The sequence below is a fragment of the Zychaea mexicana genome (assembly GCF_025766255.1).
Source record: "Zychaea mexicana strain RSA 1403 chromosome Unknown BDB00scaffold_160, whole genome shotgun sequence".
NCBI lineage: Eukaryota > Fungi > Mucoromycota > Mucoromycetes > Mucorales > Lichtheimiaceae > Zychaea > Zychaea mexicana.
In genome coordinates this window covers 72,644-86,117 of record NW_026516823.1, presented here as the reverse complement: position 1 = coordinate 86,117, position 13,474 = coordinate 72,644, and the positions used below count along the sequence as shown (strand labels likewise).

Here is a 13,474-nt window from a genome sequence, read left to right as displayed (position 1 = left end):
ATGATGTTGCAATTTATTACGCTTGTTCGAATGAGTATCTATGTTTTATACTTAACTTTTTGTAGCTCTTCGTCTCCCGCCCTTGGGGGAACCGAATGACAAACGGTAAAAGCTAAATAATGCTACTCAGTACGTTTCATGAAAAGATAGCCCTCAAACCAGCAGCAGTAAGTGCTAGCGCTAGAATACAATCAATCGCTTTATCCATAATATTTTCCGTTTACCTAATTGTTTTGCAACGGTAAGTTTCACTAACGAAGTATGCGTTGAACACCTACATGCATAATCGATAGTGCCGATGCATTCTGTTTTCCATGGTAGTATACACCCATTGATTAGAGATTGCCTGCAGACGCTGTAGCCAAACATCGATCGGGATAACTTCTAAAGATATCTAACCATAACAACAGTAACATTTGATCTTAGTTTTGTTGATATATTTACTACTTTTTTTATACCGGAACTTCATCGGCAGCGAAAATGCTCTCGAACATGTTGTCATCTTCATCGATCCACTCTTCGTCATCGTCATCGTTCTCATTCTCTCCTTGCAACTTGGGTGCCAGCTCTACTGTCTCCTGGTCACCTTCACCTTCTTCATCATCTTCGTTATCATCTTCGTTTGGCTGTCGTACTGTTGTCGATGCAAGTCTGGACTGCGTAGCGGTGCCGTTGAAAGCTGATCCATCAGCAATTTTGGCTAATAGCCGCTTCTGATCTTTCACCCATGTCTCGGCTCTCTCCAACTTCCGCTTCAATATAACCACCATGCCTTGTCTCTCGTACCAGAATCCGGCGCTCAAAGGTACTTGCAAGTTTTCCGGTACAGATGCAATGGCGTCTTGACGCTTCTTCACGACGTCATCGCCGAATCTAATAACTGAAGCAGCTTCGTCCTTTTTTGTTTGTTTGCATATTAGAGTCGCAGATACATTGCTCAGTTTCTTACGCGCGATTTATTACCTTCAAAATTTCGAGCTCTTCGTTGGCTCTTTTTAAACCATGGAAAGCGTCATAGGGTGCATCGTTTTCCACAGGAGAAATGATGTTACAGCGGAAACGAAAGTGGCTGTTCTTTTTCAACACAGTGTTTGAATCCTTGTACAAGTCATAGCCTGTCGTTATAATTGTACCCTTTAATAACAGCTTCAGTGTATGTATATGTATTCTGATAAACTTACCAAAAATTGGAGCTCTTGTTAATTTCTCGATATACTGGTCAAATTTGATATCAACCTGCTTACGAGCGGCTTTTCTTTGCGCTGCAAGGTTTTGCGTACGATTGTGACCTAGAAAATAATGGCATAATGCAAATTAGTCATTAACCCCATTAAGACATCCTTGATAGCTAATTACCATTGCCCTGTTGTTTGAATGCCTGTTCGATTAAATCGTAAACGGCGATGGCAAGACGCAAGTTCTCTATGGCTCTGCTAGAGACGCCAAACCTTCCACCTCGTCCTGTATTGCTTGTTTCTCTCTGAGCCGTCTCATCCAAATGGTCCTGCCATTTCATTGCCATTAAGGCAATGGAAATGTTATCATTCTCTTCAATACCGGCGTTCCTTAGTGCTTCCAAAGCGTCAGCTTTGAGTTCCACCGCGCGTTCGAACCTACGTCGGAGGTTCACACCTAGTAGTAAGTTCATTATTAGCAAAGAGCAACGCAGTTTTTAAAAATGATCATGAGAGACTCGGTACCAAGGTTGTCTATTCGCTGCTCGGTAAAGAAGTCAAGAGCAATAGTCAGAGTAAGCCGTCTGTTGAGAGACGACATGTTACGTGTCATGGCCACAAATCCGTTGAGGAAGGACCAAAGCCGCTCGAGATGCTCCCCATCCTGTATTCCCCACCCCTCTTTGAGGCGAGGATGAAAGTGGATCTGGCATTCTGGCGAATGACCAGTGATATGGAAAATGCCGACCGCAATAGGTACATCCTTTATACTGTCCAAGCATTCCGTTTCCTAATAACCAATACACAAGTTTATCAATGTTTAAACTTAATGAAAAGAGTCCAACAAAACTCACCTGGAGGGCCTTGCGAATTTTACAGCCAACATCGTACATGATGCGGATGTCTGATCCATACAATGGCATCTCAGATACTTTTTTTAAACAGCTGAGAACATAGGTGAACCTAGTGATTTGTAGATAAGAGAATCAGTCTTTCGATAATCTTGACATCATCGTATCATCATACTCACTGTTCACCGGCTGTTGTTATGTCGATCATGGCCAAAGGAAGACCGTGACCACAAGTGCACGCGAATGCACCATTCTGATCAAGATGGTCCATCCGGCCACGTCCCTTTTCAAGAGCTTGCCAAGTACTGCATCCATCAGTTGCCTAAATACATGAATTTTTAGTATTTCAGCTGCATACAATTGCACTTTTTATCGCTCAAAACGTTTAGACTTACTGATCCACCATACGGGACAACTTGGCGATTTTTCACCCAATACCAATCTACTTCTTCTTGGCCAGCAAATACCACGTCTTTCGGATCCTGTGCTTTTTTGAATCTGCGTAGTTGCATGTTGCCATCTGCAGCAACAATCTTGGACCCGGACTAGCAGAAATATCAGGTCATCAGCTCAGTATATGAAAGTAATTATATGCTAACACTAATCGTGCAAAAGTTTACCTTGTATTTGCATGCTGGACAAGCCCTCTCAAGATCGCAATCGTCTCTAAGCTCCTTTTCCAAGTTAAGCATTAACCTTCCATACATTGGAAGTGCTTCACTAAGACGTTGCTTGAAGCTAGCAGCAATCGGAAGCTACATGAATAATCAACTATAAGTGACACTTGTCCAATAACGCTTTCACCGGAAAAAATACCTTTTGATGATACTCTGCTTGGGCCCAACTTGCAATGGAATGGACCGAAACACGGCAAATGTAGTGCAGGTTATGAAAACTGCGCATTTGCTCGATATGAACAGCGTGATTCGGCCCTGATGGTGTCATGGGAAACAGGTGGCGGCGCATCAATACCAACGGCAACGAATGATCTGGGCACTCGCTGCAATATTTAACTGTGGCAGTACGGATACCTGAAGCATACATGTTAACATCAGTAACATATTCTTCCTTTGTTTCAAAGATATGATTTCCTTTTATACGCACCGCACTTGTAAATACAAGTAACAGTCTTTTCCTTTCGCTTGCTTTCAGGACAATGGCAAAGCAGAGGATCGTCAATGGGAACCAGCGCCTGAGGTGCAGGCTCCTCAATACCATAACCTTGCTTATAAGCTGTAAGAAGGGAAGGTAGAATGTTTGCCCAGCTTTGAGCACGATTGTCAGCTTTTCTTCTCTTGTTCGAAGAATTTGTGTTCTCATCGCGCATGGGCGATCGCTTGGACGCTGGCTGAACTACAGGTGGGACACTCAAAGTGCCTCCAAGATCCAAAGGCTGCGTGATCCTGATTACTTTTCTCGCTCCGTTGCTCTTAAGACTTGCAAAAGATGAGACGCGTTTGTTGCCAAATCCTCGTGCACGTTTGGGAGGCATGTTTATTGGAACTACGGAGAAGGAGGGGAAGTCATGTATTATGGGAGTTAATACTGCTACATATCAAAGTCTGGGTCACACGATTCAATTACCGCAGTTTGCGGTTTTTGCGGTTCTTGCGGTTAGACCAAATAGTCTAGAAACCGCAAGTTATAAAACGACACTAGCGACAGGGGCCGGAGTATTACTAGGATCATGGTACTTGTATTAATAGGTAAATTCAATTCAATTTACTTCTCCACACAACAACCCCCACATGATTATACACTCGTCGTGGAGAAGCAACACTCTAGTTAGACAGTTCGCACAACACAGAGAGACACCCATGCTCATATATATGTAAATGGTGTGAAGGCTTTATGACGCTGTTGGACCTGCCAACCAAAGTATTCGCACCCTCTAATTCTACCTTGGAACAGACGATCTAGCATCGATCCAAGTTCAGGTTGTGTCGTACATTTTCGTGGCACTTGGGCTTGCGAGTATATGCGTTGGGGTCATGATTTATTTGAGAAACATGAACCAGATTTTGGAGCGTCGGATTGCTGTGGGACATGGATGGACGGGGTATACTATGGTATTACTGATCGTGCTATTCGTACTCTTTGTCATGGCTGCTGCATTGACCACTTTAAAGTTTTCAGCATCGATTTCGCGTGCCTGTGTAGCATATCATAACGTCCAATAATCTGATCCAAAGTGCTTGATCTGTATATCTCGCTCATTCTGCTCTTTTTGTTTGTTTGTTGTTTGCAATCTTACCTTGGTGGCTGTATCCAAAACGCGCGGCCATTTCTCCTGCTTTGCCAAAACAGCTATTGTATGATTTACAAAATTGTTGTCAGTGGTTGTGTATACATTGAATGTGCCAGTGTATATTATATGTGTGTGTCTGCATGTGTTTTTAAAAATAGAGTATTGAAGGACAAGTATGTAAAAGGTACATACCACACTGGTTGTTGTAAATTTTGACGAGTTGCTCGTTCGGTCTCTCTTTCAAATCGTTTGCAGGCTGAAGACCACCGACAGTTCGCAAATGCAGAAGTGCGTGATAGTAATCTGATAATGCTATTTCGCCCGAGAAAGAAAAAGGGTAATGGAATGAAATGGAGCAACATAGTTTTGTCATTGTAAATGAGCATAAACGTAATACTAAAGTTACTGCGTGATGTGCACCTGCGGGATAATCGCCCTTTTTGAAGGCTTCATTGCCTGTTTCGCGATATTCGACGCCTTTTTTAAAAAGTTTCTTCGGGATTCATAATAAAACTTTGTTGACAGAAGACGTAAATGTGGGTTGCGTTCTATGCAATTGGCAAAAAAAAAGGTTGGAAAAAGAGAATGGGTGAGAGTGATGTACGTACGCGCCACCTTCAATTGCCAATTTTGGGCAGCAGTTGTTTCTTTAAATGTTTTTCAGGACACATTTCCATCAGAGCTAACCTTGCCTGGTCTCTTTACGGAAAGAGATACACACTCACTTACGTCAACAACAATGGGCTAACAGCAAATAAAATCCATGCATAATTGATATAAACAGTGATAGATCAACGAAAAAAATAATAATCAAGATGCTGTTGTGGCTAGAAACCATATAAATGGTACAATATGACAAGGAATATCATCTACCCATGCAGTAATTACAACAGACATCTCTTTCTTCTACACAGTAGTATGTAGCCACCACTATCACATACGTATGATGAGAAAGGAACAAGGAACGAGTCGAGTGATTACATTTAAATTCATAAAGGTAGATCAGTTGGGTGATGATTGACGATAAAGATGTTGAGGGATTTAATAGAGGTCAACGAATAGCCATGACAGGAAGCGCCTCTATTGTTGGGTTAAAGCGATGCAAGCGAAATCTGAAAATTAACCCACAAGTCGCATCAATATGCACGTTGCCCCATAAACTGCGCCCATTCGCTACAAAAAAATTTCTCTCAACGCATGGGATGCGGTGAAAGCTAGCAGTGGAGTTCCAACTGCGCTGTTTCCACCAGGCTGGCATCGTGGTTCTACTTTTCGAAGTAGGAGTGAGGAGCTGAGAGTTTAGTTGAATGATCGGTTCTCGTCCCATTCGTTCCCCAATTTTTACAAAAAAAAAGAAAATGACAATAATATAGCATCTGGAGCAAGTCCAGCTTTTACTCGCTAAATTTTCCCAATTAATTTATTTTTTGGGCGAGTCCAACTTTTTGCAAGCGGGGACCAGGACTCACCTACCATTTCGTTCGGCGGGCTTCTTTTTCGCCAATGAGATTTTCCATTTGGCCAACGGCGTTTTGATTTGGGCCAACAGCATTTTATTTCGCTAATGGCCCCTTTTTCCGCTAACGGCATTTTCACTTGGTCAATGGCTCTCTTTTTCACTAACGGCGTTACTAATTTGCTTGCAGCAATTTATTTCGTCAACGGCATCGTCACTTGGGCAACGGCCCCTCCCTCATTTGGTCAACGACATCATTATTTCGCTTACAGTTTTTTTTATAAAACCTCAAAGTCCCACTGCGTCCAGCGAGGTCCCTGGGAATTGAAACCCAACGGGACTTGGTCAATTTTTGAGCCAATTATCTTGCTCAAAGGGAATAAATAAGTCACTCGAAGTCCACCAGCGTAAAGAAAGCAGTCCATACTGCATTACAACGAGCGGAAGCTAATCTTGTTGAAGGGGTTGCTCTTGAAAACTACCTTCACCATTTCGTTTACTGAATCAATTTGTACATCTTTCTACGTGATGACCGCGAAAATCGCTATTAAAATGGTACACTAACTAAATGTTAGAAATATACACGATCCTTAAAACATATATAAGTACAATAGAGAGCAAACAGTTAAACGCCAGTGTTTCTCGCGTGTTTTTCTTATTGTAATAAAATTGAAGGTGAAAAGAAATCTATAATATGTAAAAGAGGTGAGGGTGAGGGAAAAGTTCAAAAGATATGATGCAAACGCATGTGAAATAACGTTAAGAAATGTAATGTGTATGTGTGCGTTGTGTAAGTGAGCTGGGATAGTAAAAGAAGAGAGAGAGAGCGAAAGAGAGAGAGACAGAATGAACAAAGATACACAACAGAGAATTAGCAGAAACAGAAGAGGCAGAGTGGTAACGAAGAAACATATAGATGATGGAGAGAGAGAGAGACGTAGAGAGCAAAAGCCAAGAGAGAGAGAGAGAGAGAGATAGAGAGAGAGAAAGAGAAAAGCGGAGTAAATAAAGATGTGTGCGAGTGTGAGCATAGGAAAGCTACTAGGTATTGAAGAAAAAGATTTGGGTTTTCAGCAATCCAATGCAAGGTTCTTTTTTGTCTGCTTCTTTTCCAATGCGTCCAACGCCTTCAAAGAACCGTTATATATGCCCGAAAGGAGCTTCAACATGACTTGACAAAAAAAAACGACGAAAGGCAATCCATAACTTATTTAATGAGCTGCTATGCTTGTCGATCAAGGCCTACACGTAGATTCACAATTTCCAGATATCCTTCTCTTGATGTCTGCAGGCGTCCTTCAAATTCTTAAGCTAACAAAAAGTCAAGGAGTTTGTGATATTATGGTTCAAAGTAGCAAGAATAGGGACAACGAGGAGAACTACATACTAAAATAAATTGACAAGGCTGCACACGTTATGTCGCAGAAGAAACAGCTCGACCGTCGAGCTTTCGTCACTTCGTTCAAGGCTGCGAAATACAAAATGAGAGGGTCACATTCAGACGTCGGCCTTCTTCGTCATGTGTCATTGGAAGGCTAATGACAGTACGCTTATAGCATTCTTGTCGCTTCCTTGCGGTGCGTTGATTGAGAAGAAAGAAAAAAGAACACATAGTAGGAGGTGGTGCTTTAACTTTAAAAAAAACCATCTAGAGAGGGAAAAAGTCATCAAGACGGATTAAGATATTTGGGGAGGAGAGGTAACGAAGTAAAGAAGTGAAGATGTAAGAAGAGGGAGAGAAGAGCTATCTATGGACGCTATGAGTGCATTTGTACTTTACTGCTGATTTTTACCTTGGTCACCATAACATCACACTCATTGATACATCCATCACCTTTGCTAGTTGTACCAGCCGTCGACCTTATATACAATCTTCTACCTGGGATCTGAAATCGGAAAAAGTTATCTTTATACAGTAATGTTTTAGAAGCTTACTACGCCTTCAAAGGCAGCAAAAGACCATCTTACGTTTCGGGATAGCTAGCCACTATAAGCAACATCATTTTATCCCTCTTTGTGCTGTACCCCAACCCTAGAATCATTTATGTGTGTATATTTTGTCTGTCTATAGCCGATATATTATGTAAAGACAACTGGTCTACATGTGCACCCGCTTAGTATAATTTCGTTTTCAAGCAGTTCTGTATTACCTATGTTTACTCGATGTATATTTTCTCGACATTTTTGTTGAGTGTGGGGATTTACCGGGTTGTTGTTTCAGCAAGAGCAACTTTGGGGCATATAACGAGAGTTCAATCTGTTTCATATTTCTTAAAGTTGAATCCTGCTTTTAAGAATGGGATTTTACATGGCTCAGACAACGCAGCTTCTCTTCTTCTAAACTCTCGCTCCAACGCTTTGGACACACTTTGGATGTGAAAGAAAAAAATGTGGGGCCGGAATCGAAAAAAATAAAAAAATTGCTTTCCCACGTCTCCATCCAATCATCATCATCCTTACATTTAAGGTTCGAAACTAGCGGAAGCACACACAAAGTCGAATTGAGGGCCCTGACAGCCGCGAACGTCACACTAAATCCATTGTCAGGACGCCGTTCCCAAGTTTCGATCCAACTTTTTGCTGGTGCCGCTACACACTGCTGCTAAAACGGAGACCCCTTTAAATAATTGTATCGCCCCATACTGCCATGTAGTAATTTTCGCAAGTATGATTTAGGTACTACATAATCACTATGAGAATAACTACGCAATTTGACGACAAAAAGAAATGATAGCATCAGTATATCATCTTTACAGATCGGAACGATAATGAGCTAGTTAGTAGACACTTGCTTGTTTACATTATAGTATTGAAGCTTTACTAACCACTTATCATCTGCACCTGCTTATACTTCTGTAGTGTTATCTTGTTGCTGAAGTTTATCATGTGTTAACTAGTACTAGATCACTCTAATCGATCCCACCTTTGCAGCATAAATCCAAAAATCGCGCATTCTTCAATGCAATTGGACGATCATCGAAATCAAAAGACTGCCACGAACGAGATCATCAATATACGCAAACTGGGAGTGTTCTACTTGAACAGGACGCCACAAGAAGAAGGAGGGGTTATGTATTTGTGTGCTTATTATGCATGGCTCCAGAGTTATTCTTGACATCAATGATGGTGGTTGAAAAATAGTAGTTGTCGCCGGGTAATCCCAAGCGATAATGCATAAACGTTTGGTCGGATAAACCAATCTGATGCGGATGATTAATTTCTATCTAATTCGCTTACAAAAGCGAAATTTACAAGAATCCCCGACAGCCGATAAAGAGTAACGCACAGGTACGAGAGAAGAGACAGGAAGGAAGAAGAAAAGGAGCATACATATCTCACGTCATAATGTGTTACAAGAGTCTTAACGATAATGATACTGTATGTTAGTGCGGCTGAACCTTTTAGTCATCAGGAAACTCCTACCCCCCAAAAAAGAGAAACCTCACTCCCTCCCCCCTCTCAATCATGCTGCTGGCTGTTATAGTATGCTTGTGCGTGTGTATGTTCTTGGCGCCTTATCTTTTTATTTGCTCTTTTCGAGTATCTCTCATTTCCGTAAAGAGCACGATCATTTCCTTTCCAGAAGTTATGACTATCAAGTATCATAGAGTCATAGCCATTCAATAAGGTTTCTCTCTCTCTCTCTCTCTCAAAAAGAGCCAACCGCGGGGTCTCTATTTCCATAAAGATACGAAGCGTCCTTGTAGTACATATGAGTTTCGAATGGTTTGCAGATGCACATTGCATGAGCAGCAGCAGCAGGCATACACACACACACACGCACGCACGCACTCTCTCTCTCTCTATCACACACTGTGTGCTCCCAACATCCTCTTGAGATGACAAAGTTATGAGTTTTCTAAAGATGGAATCTTGTTTATATAGTGTATTGTTTTGTGGGCGGGTACCTCAACAGTTGCGCTCGGCCTTCTCTCTTTCCCAACTGCACACATCTGACAAGCAGTATGTACTTAGCAGATGAAGGAAACATTACCTGTATCACATAGCTCATGTGATTCGCTATAAGGAGGAGAAGGAAGAAGAAGAAGAGGGGAAAAGGGGCCGGGCTCCATTGTAAAGTGGACAAACCACCCAAATGAGCAGCTGTCATACGTACTGTTATACGCATGGATCCGATCCAGTTTCGGGCATGCTATTACTGCACGATGGAAGCAAAAACAGTATAGGAGAGGGGCCCGGGACAACATTACATGTCTTCAATTGGCACAAGTCTTTTTTTTAAATGGATGAAGAGAAGGGGCATAAATAAAAAAACATTTATTGTTTGCGTAGTTGTTCGAGTTTTGAGCGACTTAACAAAGCATTGTTATCTTGATGAGCATGAAATTCATCATCGGCTGGGATATTAAAGCTTGGGGCAGTATCGGAAGGATTCGGACAGGAAGTGGAAGTGGCACTAGTGGTACTATTAATGGTAGCAGTGGTGGTAGTAGTGATAGTAGTAGAAGGAGAAGTAGGGGTTGTATCCCAGTCGGCTAAGCTTGCAGGCATCACCAAAGCTGGGGTATAAGATGTAGAAGAACAATGGATAGAAGAAGTAGGAGAAGTAGGGGAAGTAGTTGTTGTTGGCGTAGTGACAGTGGCTGTAGTAGTAGGTGATGAAGAACGAGTAGCAGTAGTAGAGGGGATGATGCCATTATTTACAGTAGATGGAAAATGATGATGTTGTTGATGATGATGATGATGATGATGATGATGCAGATGATGATTGTGTATGCTGTTTTGGTTGTTATGCTGAATATGCTGGTGTTCTTCGGAAGACGAGGGAATCGAGATGGAGTCGTAGCGACGCAAAAACGACGACAAAGACGCCTTCTTCTCTGATTGCAGACGCTGATAGAGCGAGCACGGTGGTGCGTTGGATGACTCGGATGAAGATGGAATTGACATGGACGGAATGTTGTGCTTCGCCAAAAGTTCCTGTTGTATCCGTAGCTGCTCCTGCAACAATTCCAATTGCTTCTGTTGCTGACTCTTGTGAGCCATCAGAGCGGCAGCCATGGCATCGTTGCTGGCGCGTCGTGGTTGCTGAGCACTGCCGGCAGTGTGATGTGAAGAAGATGAATGAGCCATTGAAAAAGTGCTGCGACGTCCCATGACGCCGGCAGTAGTTGTACTGCTCGTAACACCGGCACCCGAAGTATTTGATGGCGCGGGCCATTGTACCTCATTGTTGTTGGTATTGTTGTTATTATTATTACTCGTGTTCAACGTTCCCATGCTACGCTTGACCTCGACACGCATATGCAGGGCACTAATCTTCTCACGCATATTCCGGTTGCGTTTCTCAAGATGTCGAATGTACTCAACCGCCTTGAACAGGATTGTCGATTTGGAGTTGTTAATGTTCTTGAGCGTAGGAATGAGTTCGGTCATTTCCTTGAAGCCGTTGCGAATGGTGTTGCGTCGCTTTTGCTCCGAGGCAATATGGTTGGCACGCTTTTCTTCCTCGGTCAAGAGCTCGCGATTGGGAGGAACAATGGCCGAAGGCGAGGTTGAATCCGTCGTGGTGGAAGCGCTGGTGGAGGTAGTGGTGGTAGGGATGATAAGACTCGGAGTAGTAGTAACAGTAGCCTTGAACCGTTTCTCTTCCCTCTCAAGATCGTCGCCTGCTTCCGCGGAAGATGCAGTGGATGATGCACGGCGTTTCTTTGTCAACAGTGGCTGTGGATTGTACACGGGTCCAGGCGAAGCGGGTATCGTCACATGGTTGCATTGTGAAATCATCGAGTTCTACAAAAAATGAGTGTGCGCTTGTGTTAGATCATGGGGATAGAAGATCGGGGGGAAGAGTAAGAGCATCCGTTATCTCTTAATTTTTTCGCATGAATTGGGATCGTTCTTTACCTTGCGATAGTCGTCGACAAAATACGCCTTTTGATCATCATCATGGGGGATCTGAATCGCCGGAAAATCTATATTTAAAACGAGGAGCACACGAGACGCGAAGGGGAATGAGTCATTTATCCTTTGCGCTTATGCACATAATTGAAATGAATCGTGCTCTTTTTTTTACCTTCAAACGGACCTGGTTCCTGCATCATGGGTGAGTCAGCGTCGCATATACTCGACCCAGAGTATAAAGAAGGTGGTTGATCTGTCGAGCTAGTGGTGCTAGTGACGCTTTCGGCTTTGTGAGGAATGACGATAGTTTCGTAGTCCATATGGATTTTTTGTGCGTTTGGGGGGAGTAAGTAGTGTTGGAAGATTATGGCGCGTGCGCGATATTTGAGAAGAGATGGGTTGTGTTTTTGTTTTTATTGTGGGGTGAGGAGGGGTTTCCGTTTGGTTTTGGTTGAAAAAATCGGAAAAGCAATGGTCAATGCATTGAACTCTTTTACGATCAAGTAGACGAGAAGAAGAAAGAATAAATGCAAGAAGAGAAAGCAGAAGAAGAAGAAGAGATTATATGCTCGTTCTGGGCCATGGTTTTTATTACAAAAGCACCGTTAGTGGCGAACTCCGCGGATGGTGTTGGCCCTCCTACCCCCCAACAGGTGCCTCTCCACCAACTTTTACGCCTAAAAGTTTCTCGTCTCAACTTGGGGGGTGGGTTGCAATTCGCCCTCCACCCCCCACCCTCTTTTGGCCGCCTAAGAAAGAGATACCAGCAGAAAGGATGGGCCCCTTTGAGTCCCTACTTTTTGGCTGCTGCTTATTACATAGTTCGGGTTATTGGTTAAGGCGAGACACGTAATGGGGCATTCCGGGACTTCTACACCCGACTCTGCCCGTCGGAGAGCGAGCGACCTGTCTTGAAACTTCTCTAGGTCGTTTCTTCTCCACACTTTTTTTATGCTGTTGTTCTTATACTAGCTAGCAAAGAATCTTTTAAGATCTTCACAGATCCTTTTGGTGTTGCCATGCAACAATTTGCATGGTTACTTTGCTTAACAACCGGTCGCTGCCCTGGTAACCTTGTACACTAATTTTTTTGTATCATTATTGAAGATGACTCATGCAAGTTTCACCAAAGAACCGAAATCATAGAGAGGGTGGTAAAAAAAAGTCCGCTTCTCTCTGCAGGCGCTTTACCCCGCAAAAAAAGTTTTTTTTAAAAACGCTGCTGCTGTTGCTGTTGTGTGATGATGAAAAAATGTGTGTGGGCTGGGTCTTTAATCGGTTCCCCCTCCCCTCAAAACAAGGTTAAACACCGTGCGCTAAATCATTCAAAAAAAGACAATATATACAGCAGCTCGTGTAAAAACCAAAGGACTGAGAAACAAGTCGTTTTCTTTATTTGCTATACACACGAGCACCACTCGGATCATCTCTAGGGCTAACTGCAAACCTTAAATTGACAGACTTGGAGAGAAAGAAACAACCACGAGTTTGGGCTCGATATGAAATGTATGAAATGTAATGTGCATTACATACTTGTGCGGAGAACCATTGTAGATGCCATTAATAACCATCCGCGGAAGGGATCCTCTTGAAAAAAGAATGGTAATAAGGACGTGTTTAAATCGCGGAGCCAAATCACGTATTCCGGTAATTTAATTACATCATGTCATATCCAATGTGTCATCAAAAAAAATGAAAGCACTTTGCTAGTGGTAGGAGTTAATGATGTTGGATCGCACACAGCAATGGAAATTTAGGCGGGCGGAGGATGATCTTCTTGTGTTATTACAGTGAGGCTGCTGTTCTTGTGTGGGGTAAGAAAAAGAGTGGGTTAAGGTTTATCCGTTTCTTGATTTGTCGTCCTCACGAAAAAAGCTTG

At 42.7% G+C, this 13,474-nt stretch overlaps 6 protein-coding genes across 6 annotated transcripts; 2 read left to right on the top strand and 4 right to left on the bottom strand.

The window, feature by feature from the left end:
• Window positions 1-199: 199 nt before the first annotated feature.
• BDB00DRAFT_168862 (uncharacterized protein) lies at window positions 200-757 on the top strand. Its single transcript, XM_053116312.1, has 2 exons — window positions 200-317; window positions 427-757. The coding sequence occupies exons 1-2, from the start codon at window positions 299-301 to the stop codon at window positions 681-683; spliced, it is 276 nt and encodes a 91-aa protein (XP_052973212.1). The 5' UTR covers window positions 200-298; the 3' UTR covers window positions 684-757.
• Window positions 758-1,650: 893 nt separating this feature from the next.
• On the bottom strand, window positions 1,651-2,297 carry BDB00DRAFT_775357 (uncharacterized protein; the record flags this gene model as incomplete). The annotated part of the gene is made up of 3 exons (XM_053120216.1): window positions 1,651-1,938; window positions 1,982-2,138; window positions 2,206-2,297. 3 exons carry the CDS (start codon window positions 2,295-2,297, stop codon window positions 1,651-1,653), a joined length of 537 nt encoding a protein of 178 aa, XP_052973211.1.
• A 1,430-nt stretch (window positions 2,298-3,727) lies between these two features.
• On the bottom strand, window positions 3,728-5,112 carry BDB00DRAFT_857456 (uncharacterized protein; the record flags this gene model as incomplete). The annotated part of the gene is made up of 6 exons (XM_053125820.1): window positions 3,728-3,993; window positions 4,121-4,178; window positions 4,281-4,333; window positions 4,467-4,586; window positions 4,695-4,767; window positions 5,110-5,112. 6 exons carry the CDS (start codon window positions 5,110-5,112, stop codon window positions 3,848-3,850), a joined length of 453 nt encoding a protein of 150 aa, XP_052973210.1. The 3' UTR covers window positions 3,728-3,847.
• Window positions 5,113-5,720: 608 nt separating this feature from the next.
• BDB00DRAFT_168785 (uncharacterized protein) lies at window positions 5,721-6,219 on the top strand. Its single transcript, XM_053116311.1, has one exon. The coding sequence runs from the start codon at window positions 5,839-5,841 to the stop codon at window positions 6,115-6,117; it is 279 nt and encodes a 92-aa protein (XP_052973209.1). The 5' UTR covers window positions 5,721-5,838; the 3' UTR covers window positions 6,118-6,219.
• Window positions 6,220-9,274: 3,055 nt separating this feature from the next.
• Window positions 9,275-9,988, bottom strand: BDB00DRAFT_857445 (uncharacterized protein). The gene has a single exon (XM_053125819.1). It carries the CDS (start codon window positions 9,857-9,859, stop codon window positions 9,608-9,610), a length of 252 nt encoding a protein of 83 aa, XP_052973208.1. The 5' UTR covers window positions 9,860-9,988; the 3' UTR covers window positions 9,275-9,607.
• Window positions 9,989-10,655: 667 nt separating this feature from the next.
• BDB00DRAFT_168613 (uncharacterized protein) lies at window positions 10,656-12,018 on the bottom strand. The gene is made up of 4 exons (XM_053116310.1): window positions 11,780-12,018; window positions 11,599-11,666; window positions 10,869-11,484; window positions 10,656-10,786 (listed from the first exon to the last, which is right to left on the bottom strand). The coding sequence occupies exons 1-4, from the start codon at window positions 11,913-11,915 to the stop codon at window positions 10,737-10,739; spliced, it is 870 nt and encodes a 289-aa protein (XP_052973207.1). The 5' UTR covers window positions 11,916-12,018; the 3' UTR covers window positions 10,656-10,736.
• Between the last annotated feature and the right edge of the window lie 1,456 nt (window positions 12,019-13,474).

Bases quoted from the DNA above. Each gene is read 5' to 3' on its own strand.
- BDB00DRAFT_857445 (XM_053125819.1), bottom strand. From the start codon at position 9,859: ATGCGTATAACAGTACGTATGACAGCTGCTCATTTGGGTGGTTTGTCC.
- BDB00DRAFT_168785 (XM_053116311.1), top strand. From the start codon at position 5,839: ATGGCCCCTTTTTCCGCTAACGGCATTTTCACTTGGTCAATGGCTCTC.
- BDB00DRAFT_168613 (XM_053116310.1), bottom strand. From the start codon at position 11,915: ATGGACTACGAAACTATCGTCATTCCTCACAAAGCCGAAAGCGTCACT. The intron at 11,667-11,779 runs GTCCGTTTGAAG...TTTTAAATATAG, and splicing joins ACCCATGATGCAGGAACCAG to ATTTTCCGGCGATTCAGATC. The intron at 10,787-10,868 runs GTACAACTACTG...CACTGCCGGCAG, and splicing joins GGGTGCCGGTGTTACGAGCA to TGCTCAGCAACCACGACGCG.